Genomic DNA, 11,736 nt, shown 5'->3' on the forward strand with positions numbered 1-11,736 from the left:
CATGGGCCTCTATTCAATACCACATTGACATCGAACATGTGATGGAATTGAAATAAAAACCTACTGTTTTCCAGGTTGACAATGGACATACCACCGGCCGACCTCCAGGCTATTAACCCATAAATTAATAGCTCATTTGAGATTATTTGATTCATTCGATATAGTCGTTTACCATTGTTGAAAAATTTAGAGGGCCAATCAAGCTTTTTGGACAAATTCAGTGGGCAAATGATATATTAAGCCAATTAAAAGTTTACAATCCAAAAGCAAATCAATTTTTTTAATGTCATAGATCGTGATAGAACAATAATAGACAATGCTTGAAATTGTTTTTGGTACAATGAAGGAAAACACACTCCACTTAGATTCGCTTTAAGAGTCATTTCTCCAAAAATGACTTCATGCTCTTTCAATAATTGAGATCTTTGTGATAGTATGCAAAACTTTTCTGCATTTTCTATAAATGAAAACTTGATAACGTTCATATAGGGAGATAGATCGCAACCACTCATATAAAAGGACATAGCATATAAAAAGAAATATGAAAAAAAAAACTTCAAATAAAATGGAAACTATGAAACCTATTATAGTAGTGGACGAATCAAAAAATTTAGTTAATAAAGAAAAAATAAAACAAAGTAAAGAACAACTTATCTTTCTACTAAAAGCAAAAAGGAAATCATAAACATACATGAAGCTTAACAAACTCTAAATAATCAATAGCTTAATGCATTAGGGTTGTTCAAACTTAGATCTAACCAATTCATCCTCTTAACTTTCGACATGTCTAATTAGTATTCTTTATTTTTGAAGAGGTCTTGTTAGTATTCTAATTTTTATTTACAATGACTTATATGTCTATCGAATTTATTTAAAGTGACATGTTAACATCTAATCTTAGTTAAATTATCATATTTAATACTTAATTTGATTAACACAATACATATTTTAATTTATCCAAATCTGCTTAGTAAAAAATGGTTAAGGTGCAAAAATACTCCTAACGTTATGGGTCAGGAGCAATTTTACCCTTAACGTCTAAAATGGTGCAATTTTACCCCTAACGTTGGAAGCCAAGAGCAATTTTACCCCTAATGTTGATAAATTGGGTCAATTTCAGACACTATTATAAAACACCTATATTTTTGTTCATTATTCTGCACCAATTGCATAATAATTCGTTCTAAAAAAGGATTTCGTGTTTTTTATAATTTAATAATAGAATTTGAGATTAATGTTTATAAATTCGGTGGATTTTTTACATTTTTTATCTAATCCGTATAAAAAGACAGTATATTTTTTTATTTTTTTTATTTTTTTCGCATCCCAACGAATGTTTGTGATTTGTTACTGATAAAATGACACACGTATGAAGTGTAGATAACAAGATTCATGACCGAAAAGACAGTTTGATGAATTATTTCTCAAATTGACCCAGTTTATTAACGTTAGGTGTAAAATTGCTCTTGACTTCCAACGTTAGGGGTAAAATTGCACCATTTTAGACGTTAAGGGTAAAATTGCTCCTGAGCCATAACGTTAGGGGTATTTTTGCACCTTAACCCGTAAAAAAAAGGTTAAACATATCAAAATTAAGTAAGTTTAAATGGGTATTGTGACATTTTTAAAATTTAGTAGGTAAATCCGCTATATGGGAATTGTGACATTTTTAAAATTTAGTAGGTAAATCTAAATCCGCTATATGGGACAAGTTTAGATAGCACATGATAGGTTGAGTTGCAAGTAGAAGATAATTAAATGAAATAATTAAAAAGATTGGGGACGAAGAAGAGAAGAAAGAGAGAGTACAACGGCCAATCATGTTTGAATAAAGAGAAGACTTTTCTCTCACTGTTGTGTTTCTATTTCATTATCAAAATTTCTTACTTGGCAACATCCACCCTCTTTCCTCTCTAACTATATATACCCACTTATCTATTCTTCCCTTCCATCACTCTCTCTCTTCTCTTCTCTTCAGGAATTGAAGAAAGAAGAGACCTTTTCAAGTTTCAATCAATTTCACCCACTTTCAAACTCCAACAACCCCCCTATCTGACCAGATTCGATGCAGAAGATGGACGGAATGGGGGCCAGTAGGCGAGCAAGCCACGGCCACGGCCACGGCGGGATGAGCAGAAGTGTAAGCAGAAGCATAAGCAGAAGCTTCAGCAAAAGCATGGAGGATGTTTTCGCAGGTGGAAGCAGACAATCAAGAAGAAGTAGCCGTCATGCTGAAGAAGATGAAGAGGCACTTAAATGGGCAGCCATTGAAAAACTTCCTACTTATGATAGATTAAGAACAACTATCATGAAATCATTTATAGATGAAAATCAAGTTGATAGTGTTCATAAAGAAATTGATGTCCGGAAACTTGACTTGAATGATAAACAGAAGTTCATTGATAAGATTTTTAAGGTTGCTGAAGAAGATAATGAGAAATTCTTGTCCAAATTCAGACAGAGAATTGATAAGTAAGTCTCCCAATTTCTTCTCTTTTACTTTATTTCATATCTAATTTACATCCATGTTCTGTGTTTGAAATCTTCCTTTATTTTGATGTTTTCTATTCAATAATTATCATTCCTAGATTTGAGATATTCTACCTTATATTTATTGATTTATTAATTAAGACATGAGTGTGACCTTAAATAGTAATCCAATATTTTATGTCTTAAAGATTTTCCTCAATATAGTAATCAAATAATTTTTTCCCCATTAACATTGATTTTGTATGTTTGGCCTCAAATAGTTGGTGTATATGAGAAATAACTTTTTTCTTTATTCATAAATGTCCTAATGTCAATAGTAATAGTATGATACTCTTTTTTGTGGAAGTTTGATCCTGGGTCCATTACGTGGCCGTGTCAATCAAATTATTTCTATAAATTGTATTATCATGTTAAAAATTTCAACACGGTTTAACTGAATACGTTAATTTTGTGTAATTACAGGGTTGGAATTAAACTTCCGACAGTAGAAGTGAGATACGAACATTTAACAATAGAAGCAGATTGCCAAATAGGAAGTAGAGCTCTTCCAACACTTCCAAATGCTGCCAGAAATATTGCTGAGTCTGCTCTTAGTCTACTTGGGATTAATTTATCCAAAACGACAAAACTCACTATCCTTAAAGATGCTTCTGGTATTCTTAAACCAGCAAGGTAATTCACTTTTTACCATTCACTAATTACCTATTCAAACTTACTTTTTTTCTCATCCGGTTAATTTTTTGTTTTAGGATGACTTTGCTATTAGGTCCACCATCCTCTGGTAAAACGACGCTGTTATTAGCATTGGCCGGAAAGTTAGATTCAAGTCTCAAGGTCAGTGGAGAAATAACATACAATGGATATAAACTGAAAGAATTTGTGCCGAGAAAAACATCAGCGTATATTAGTCAAAATGATGTTCACGTTGGTGTTATGACTGTCAAAGAAACTTTGGATTTTTCTGCCAGATGTCAAGGGGTTGGAACTAGATACGGTAATTATATATTTTTAACAGTTTAATTAGATATAATTAGATGTTAATTATATAATTAACTAATTTATTATTTATTTTATACATGAAGATCTTCTAAGTGAACTTTCAAGGAGAGAAAAGGAAGCTGGGATATTCCCAGAAGCAGAAGTTGACCTTTTCATGAAGGTAAAACCAAAATTAGTTTTCTAAAAAAACCCCTAAATTATAACCATATTGCATAAATGTCCTGATTAAGTTAATGTTTATTGTAATTTCTAGGCAACTGCTGTTAAAGGAGCTGAAACTAATATGTTTACAGACTATACTCTCAAAGTAAGTTTAATTTATTTATTTATGCTTTTTAATATTTTAATATTGTATATTGTCAAAGATTTCTCCTCACCTAATATTTGACTGGCGTCTGGATTTCTGTGTGCTCCGTGATTATGTGGGACCCTGCCGTATAATCTCAATTTTTTTTTAATTAATCACTTTCGGGTGTTGAACTAATTTTTATTTTAATTAACTAATTAATTCCTTAAAATTTGACTTAATTTAACTACCTGCTACGAAAGACATAGTCTATTGCTTTTGAAATAAGTAAAAAGGCATATGCTTAACAAATTTATTATTAGATTAATTTGTGTCCATACTGTTAATGCAATGCAATTACTTAATTAATTAATTAATTAATTTCTCTTAATCTTGAATTAATTACAGCTATTAGGACTTGATATCTGCAAAGACACAATCGTTGGAGATGAAATGATTAGAGGGATTTCTGGTGGTCAGAAGAAGAGAGTTACTACAGGTTAATTTTATTTTTTACTGCGATCAAAGCAATCTAATTTAAGAAGATTTCACATTGTCAGCATATTATTATTTAAAATTCAGTTAAAGTTGCAGTGGGAATATAAGATTTGACCAAATCTTTAAGTTGAGTTGAATCCCACTTAATTAGTTTCACCAACCTTCAATTCCATCTAAATTGTAATTTTCTTCTAGTACAGGTCTCCAAAATGTATTTTTAAATTTTCACTTTCATACCATAAAATAAAAAAGTCAATTCTTTTTATATAAATGTAGCAAATTATGTTTTTAAAATGTATCTGGCCTTAATCTGACTCTTAATCAATGATTAAAACAGGAGAGATGATAGTTGGGCCCACAAAGACACTATTCATGGATGAGATATCAACGGGTCTAGATAGCTCCACAACTTTTCAAATAGTGAAGTGCATGCAGCAGATTGCACACCTCAATGAGGCTACAGTGTTGATGTCCTTACTCCAACCTGCCCCTGAGACTTTTGATCTTTTTGACGATGTTCTCCTTTTATCCGAGGGTAAAATTGTCTATCAAGGCCCACGCCAGCACGTTGTTGAATTCTTTCAGTCCTGCGGCTTCCGCTGCCCTGATAGAAAAGGAACTGCTGATTTCTTGCAAGAGGTAAAATCACATAAATTACCACTATAAATTTCTAACACAACTATTTATAAAGATAACTCACTTGACACGACTCGTACACTTTTATTAACATATTATCATGTCAAAATATGTATTACATAACACGATTATGACACGAATGCCGGTTTTATTATAGGTGACTTCTAAGAAAGACCAAGAGCAATACTGGGCGGACAAAGTGAGACCATATAGATATATATCAGTGCCTGAGTTTTGTGAAAGGTTCAAGAAATTCCATGTGGGAATGCAGCTAGAAAATGAGCTATCAGTACCATTTGACAAGTCACAAGGGCACAAAGCAGCATTAGCATTTTCAAAATATTCAGTACCAAAGATGGAACTTCTCAAGGCTTGTTGGGACAAAGAATGGCTACTAATCAAGAGAAATTCAGTGGTTTTTGTTTCCAAAACAATCCAACTTATCATAGTTGCAGTTATTGCATCCACAGTGTTCATAAAGCCAAGAATGCACACAAGAAATGAAGAAGATGGAGCACTTTATATTGGTGCACTTTTATTCACAATGATCATAAACATGTTCAATGGTTTTGCTGAACTTACACTTATGATCACAAGACTTCCTGTGTTTTTCAAGCAAAGAGACCTTCTTTTTCACCCTGCTTGGACTTTCACTCTTCCAACTTTTCTGCTGACTTTGCCTATGTCTGTCATTGAGTCTCTTGTTTGGGTTGTTATTACCTATTTTTCTATTGGGTTGGCACCTCAAGCTGTAAGGTTTTTCAAGCATCTTCTGCTTGTATTTCTCACTCAACAAATGGCTGCTGGGATCTTTAGAGTCATTGCTGGAGTTTGCAGGACTATGATCATTGCTAACACTGGTGGAGTGCTCATTCTTCTTCTTATTTTCTTGCTTGGAGGCTTCATCCTTCCTAAAGGTTAGCTTCAAATCAGAAAAACCTTATATAGGGGTCAAAATCGTGTCTTGTCAATCGGGTTGTCTCTGTAGTGTCTGAAATTAATAAAGAGTTGCTATAATTGGTGACAGGTCAAATACCAAACTGGTGGGAGTGGGCTTACTGGATTTCGCCCATGAGTTACGGCTACAATGCCTTTGCTGTTAATGAAATGTATGCTCCAAGATGGATGGACAAACTGGTATGTCTCCTAACCACAGATTGCAGTTTCAGAATTGTGGAATTTGAATTTGATATACTAATTATGAATACTTGGATGGCATTTAAATTTTGCAGGGTTCAGATGGTAATACTAGTTTAGGCATATCAGTTCTGAAAGGCTTTGATGTTTTCCAAAACAAGGATTGGTATTGGATTGGTGCTGCTGCCCTTCTAGGATTTACAGTTCTCTTCAATGTCCTCTTCACCTTTGCCCTCATGTTCTTAGCTCGTAAGTAATAATAATAGCGGTGTCAAAATGAGTATTCATGTAGTAATCCTGTTATATATGCCACATGATTAATCTTTGTGTTCTTTGAGGTTGCTGATTAATCTTTGCTTGATGTGTTAATGTAGCTCCTGGAAAGAAACAAGCAGTGATTTCTGAGGAAACAGCAAAAGAAATGGAAGGTGAAGAAGACTCAAAAGGCCAACCAAGATTAAGAATGAATGCGTCTCAAAGAAATGCATTCTCTCCATCATTATCATCTGCTGATGGAAACAATACAAGTAATTTCCGATACCCAAATTATTCATGTTCTTACACATTTTAGATCATAGTTTAAGTTTCTGACAAGACTTGAAACTGAAATATCATCTCAGCTGAAATGGCGATGCATAGAATGAGTAGCCGATCAAATCCTAATGGACTAAGCAGGAATGCTGATTTAACTCTTGAGGCAGCAAATGGTGTTGCTCCTAAGAGAGGAATGGTTCTTCCTTTCACTCCCTTAGCCATGTCTTTTGACAGTGTGAAGTATTACGTCGACATGCCTGCAGTAAGATTAATGATCCCTTCTGATTTCCAGGTCCTCTTTTTTCTGCAATGTGTATCTAATGTAATTGATGTTAACAGGAAATGAAGCAGCAAGGTGTTTCAGATGACAGGCTTCAATTACTCCGGGAAGTAACAGGAGCATTCAGGCCTGGAGTTCTAACAGCTTTGATGGGAGTCAGTGGAGCTGGAAAGACAACTTTAATGGATGTTTTAGCAGGAAGGAAAACAGGCGGATACATCGAAGGCGATGTTCGAATTTCAGGATTCCTGAAGAAGCAAGAAACATTTGCTAGAATTTCAGGATATTGTGAACAGAATGATATTCATTCACCTCAAGTCACTGTTAGAGAATCCTTGATCTACTCAGCATTCCTCAGGCTACCAAAAGAAGTCAGCAAAGAGGAAAAGATGGTAAGTTTATCAATTAATTACTAGTTTTTTTCTAAGCAATACTTATGTAATGCTGAAATTAACAAGGGGTTTTCGGTTTTTCAGATTTTTGTTGATCAAGTAATGGAGTTAGTGGAGCTAGACAATCTCAAGGATGCTATAGTTGGGCTTCAAGGTGTTACAGGATTGTCAACAGAACAGAGAAAAAGATTGACAATTGCAGTTGAACTTGTTGCTAATCCTTCAATCATTTTCATGGATGAACCAACTTCTGGTCTGGATGCAAGAGCAGCTGCTATTGTTATGAGAACTGTTCGAAACACGGTCGATACAGGAAGAACTGTTGTCTGTACTATCCATCAACCGAGCATTGACATCTTCGAAGCCTTCGACGAGTTGTTATTGATGAAGAGAGGAGGACAAGTTATTTACTCAGGACCATTAGGCCAGAACTCACACAAGATTGTTGAATACTTTGAGGCAATCCCAGGAGTTCCTAAAATCAAAGACAAGTACAATCCAGCAACATGGATGCTTGAAGTAAGCTCCATAGCAGCTGAAATTCGTCTTGGAATGGACTTTGCAGATCATTACAAGTCATCAGCCTTGCACCAGTAAGTCAGGAATCAAATTACATTTACAATTTTCATTAACATCATATGCAACTTTCGCCTAATTCGTACACCGAAATATGGTTTGAGCAGGAGAAACAAGGCATTAGTGCACGAATTGAGCACGCCACCGCAAGGGGCGAAAGACCTTCACTTTACCTCTCAATACTCTCAAAATTCATGGGGGCAATTCAAGTCTTGCCTGTGGAAACAATGGTGGACTTATTGGAGAAGTCCTGAGTATAACCTTGTTAGATATTGCTTCACTTTGTTTGCTGCTGTTATGGTTGGAACTATATTCTGGAAAGTTGGAACTAAAAAGTAAGTAAACTTGATAAACCAAACAACTCCTTAATTCGTTTTCTATCCGAATATTTCGTCTAACAGAAACATTCTGTGAATTCAGGGACACAACAGGTGATCTTAGCACAATCATAGGAGCAATGTATGCTGCTGTTTTATTCATTGGTATCAATAACTGCTCAACAGTACAACCTGTAATCTCAATTGAAAGAACTGTGTTTTACCGCGAAAGAGCTGCCGGAATGTACTCAGCACTACCTTATGCAGTAGCACAGGTAACAACATCATCAAAATGCAGCTAAAGATTTTAACTTTTTATCTGAATTTTCAAGAATAAAGGACTAATTGGGTGAAAAAATATGTTTTCTTTCTTTGCAGATGGTCTGTGAATTACCTTATGTGTTTTTTCAAACAACATACTATACACTAATTGTGTATGCTATGGTTGCCTTTGAATGGACAGCAGCAAAATTCTTCTGGTTCTTCTTTATTTCATTCTTCTCATTCCTCTACTTCACATACTATGGTATGATGACCGTTGCCGTCACTCCGAATCTTCAAGTTGCATCAATCTTTGCAGCAACATTCTATGCACTCTTCAACCTCTTCTCCGGCTTCTTCATTCCCCGACCTGTAAGCATCAATTTCTCATTCATCTTTATCTTTCAACTCGGTATTTCGGTCAAATCAGTCTAATGTATAGTAATATTTAATTTACTAACTAAGGTTTGATGAAAAATTGCAGAGAATTCCAAAATGGTGGGTATGGTACTACTGGATTTGCCCTGTAGCATGGACAGTATATGGACTGATTGTATCACAATACCATGATGTTGAAGATATCATTACAGGACCAGGAATTGCACCAAATACAACAATTAATGGGTATATTAAAGATCATTATGGGTATGAACCTGATTTCATGGCACCGGTTGCAGTTGTTCTTGTTGGATTTACTGTCTTCTTTGCATTTATTTATGCTTATGCTATAAGGACACTCAATTTCCAGAGCAGATAGAGAGAGATGTTGATGCTCCACACATTTTGGGATTACTATGTAGATATATATTGTATTCATACTATGTAGTTATTGTGTTCTGAGGTTTTAAGTTTTATATAGTTGTTAGTGAAGAAAAATGATGAAAAGTTCAAGCACCAAGCTTAATTTGAGAGGAGTATCTTGTAAATGTAAAGAAATTCATTTCTTGTGTTCAATATTATTCAGAGATTTTTCCAGTATCTTGTGTTATGATCTTGACATGAGAAGAGAGGGTAAATTACACTCATGGCCATTGAACTTTACCTCTACTAATATTATCGGCCACTAAATTTCAAAATGTAACATGAATGTCAGTCAACTTTATACTCCCTAATATTATCACAACTAAATTTTAAGTAACATCTCAAAATAACAGTTACAATCTCAAAATAAAAAAGTATAAAGATTAAAGTTTTTTAAAATCACTATTTTCGGAGCTTTTTTTCCTCTAAACATGGACTTTCTCTCAAAATGAAAAATTTAGAAGAATGAAAGCAATTTGCATTAAATTTAGGTGAAGGGTTATCTAAAAGCATAAAGTGTTTGAAATTTCTATATCAAACAACCTCCATATCAGTCTAGATCAGATCCGCATACTCTTTCTGAAGTACAGTATCAACAATTTTCATGTCAGCAAAATTATATATGAGGGTATACAAAATTAGTGACAACATAAATATCAAAATGGGTGTTTTAAGCATAATTATCACATAAATCATCGAGAGACAAGCATGTTATGATTTGAGGCTCAAGAAATGTACAAACCAGTGACATTAAGTCAAACGATTACAAACTAATTGTGGATTTTGCTTAGAAAATATTCAGCTCAAATATCTAGAACCTCGCTTAATCTCCTCCTCGTGTCTTAAGGCTGGAAAGTTCGATTATAATCTTACGATGGAAAGCAGGGATACTAGTAGCCCGACCCTGTTGAGAGATAGAGGTGAAGGGCTTGATCTTGTCACATATGATGTGTTTTTAAAAACTAGGCTTAATACATCACTTCTCCTCTCAATTTGTTGATTCGCCTCAACTTTTAAAAATATAAAGCCTTCTAAATTTAGAGTTAGTTATTGAATTCGTATAAAATATAATCAATTAATCATTCAATCATTAAAAAAAGTAAGTTAAATACGGAAAATATATTACACGTGCCTTAAAAAAAGTAAAATGATTAAAATTAGGGTTTATGATTCTAATATTAGAGAAGAAAAAGTTTATAGTTGAACAAGTATGAAACTTTTTTTAATATGTTTTAATCTAGGCTTAATACATCATTTGCCTCCTGAACTAGTCTAAAAAGCTTGATTGGCCCTCTAAATTTTCAAAATGTCCGAATAGCCTCCTGAACTTGCATAAAATGCGGAAATGTATTGCATGCGTCTTTAAAAAAGTAAAACAATCAAGATCGGGGTATTACGGTTGTCATATTAGAGAATACAAGGTTTATAATTGAACAAGTAATAACTTCACTTTTTTTACAACTGAGTGATCAATTGATTACATTTTACGCAAGTTTAGGAGGCTAATTGAACATTTTATGCAAGTTCAGGGTGCTATCAGGACACTTTGAAAGTTCAAGGGGCCAATCAAACTTTTTGGACAAGTTTAGGGAGCAAATGATGTATTAAGCCTTTAATCTATTTTATGAATTATATAATAACATTCTAAGGCACGTGCAATATATTTTCCGCATTTAACTTATTTTTCTACGATCGTATGATTAATTGATTATATTTTACGCAAATTCAGGAAACTAACTGAATATTTTATGTAAGTTCAAACAGGGGCTATCAGAACACTTTAAAAGTTTAGGAACCAATCAAACTTTTTGAATAAATTAAAGAGACAAATGATAGATTAAGCCGCGTTTACATAAATACTTAAACATTTGAAAAGTTCATATTGTAAACAAGTAAATGCAAATAACAATAATATAAGTCTTGTTAGCCTACTTAGTCATTGAGCCCTTACTTGTAAATTTTGGAACTCCAACGTGTAATGATGTTCAGCCATAGAAAGAGCTAAAAGACTTCAATGGTTACTTCATCAACCGTGGTTTTCAACTAGTTAGTGACTGACTAAACGAATTTTATCAGTCACCATCAGATCTAAACTTATTAAAATCATGTGATGGAAATCAAAACCATCGATATAATGGTGATTCACACTTCCAAGATCTAATAGTAACTGACCAAATTCGTTTGGTCAGTCATTGACTAAGTGAAAATTAGTGACTTCATCAAATGATAAACATATATAACCCATTATAATCGATTCATAATTTTTTACAACTCAAATAGAAAATCAAGTAAAATTTACATAATCTTAATGGTAATAGACATAAGATGAATGGCTTACAAATTTATTGTTTCGATAGCACATGTTATGTATACTATAGCACCACATCTCTCAGTACGTAATGTGATATCCGAAATTATACTTCGCCACAAGAATCCAATAGAATCAACTGGATGATTTGAAATTTAATATTTAAACTATGTTGAACTTTGAACATGGATCAAATTTATCAAAGTTTACTTGAATCGCTT

At 33.6% G+C, this 11,736-nt stretch overlaps 1 protein-coding gene across 1 annotated transcript; it reads left to right on the forward strand.

Moving 5' to 3' along the window:
- Positions 1 to 1,946: 1,946 nt before the first annotated feature.
- Positions 1,947 to 9,381, forward strand: LOC136222424 (ABC transporter G family member 36-like). The gene is made up of 18 exons (XM_066010167.1): positions 1,947 to 2,472; positions 2,953 to 3,162; positions 3,240 to 3,484; positions 3,573 to 3,649; positions 3,743 to 3,796; positions 4,184 to 4,274; positions 4,611 to 4,912; positions 5,067 to 5,826; positions 5,937 to 6,046; positions 6,142 to 6,295; positions 6,421 to 6,573; positions 6,667 to 6,842; positions 6,920 to 7,252; positions 7,337 to 7,845; positions 7,936 to 8,163; positions 8,249 to 8,420; positions 8,524 to 8,778; positions 8,891 to 9,381. Exons 1-18 carry the CDS (start codon positions 2,066 to 2,068, stop codon positions 9,161 to 9,163), a joined length of 4,509 nt encoding a protein of 1,502 aa, XP_065866239.1. The 5' UTR covers positions 1,947 to 2,065; the 3' UTR covers positions 9,164 to 9,381.
- The last annotated feature ends 2,355 nt before the right edge of the window (positions 9,382 to 11,736 follow it).

The sequence above is a fragment of the Euphorbia lathyris genome, chromosome 3 (genome assembly GCF_963576675.1).
Source record: "Euphorbia lathyris chromosome 3, ddEupLath1.1, whole genome shotgun sequence".
In the NCBI taxonomy this organism is placed as follows: domain Eukaryota; kingdom Viridiplantae; phylum Streptophyta; class Magnoliopsida; order Malpighiales; family Euphorbiaceae; genus Euphorbia; species Euphorbia lathyris.

Coding starts and splice junctions, on each gene's coding strand:
- LOC136222424 (XM_066010167.1), top strand. CDS start 2,066: ATGCAGAAGATGGACGGAATGGGGGCCAGTAGGCGAGCAAGCCACGGC. Junction 4,275..4,610: donor GAAGAAGAGAGTTACTACAG/GTTAATTTTATT, acceptor TGATTAAAACAG/GAGAGATGATAGTTGGGCCC. Junction 8,421..8,523: donor TACCTTATGCAGTAGCACAG/GTAACAACATCA, acceptor CTTTCTTTGCAG/ATGGTCTGTGAATTACCTTA.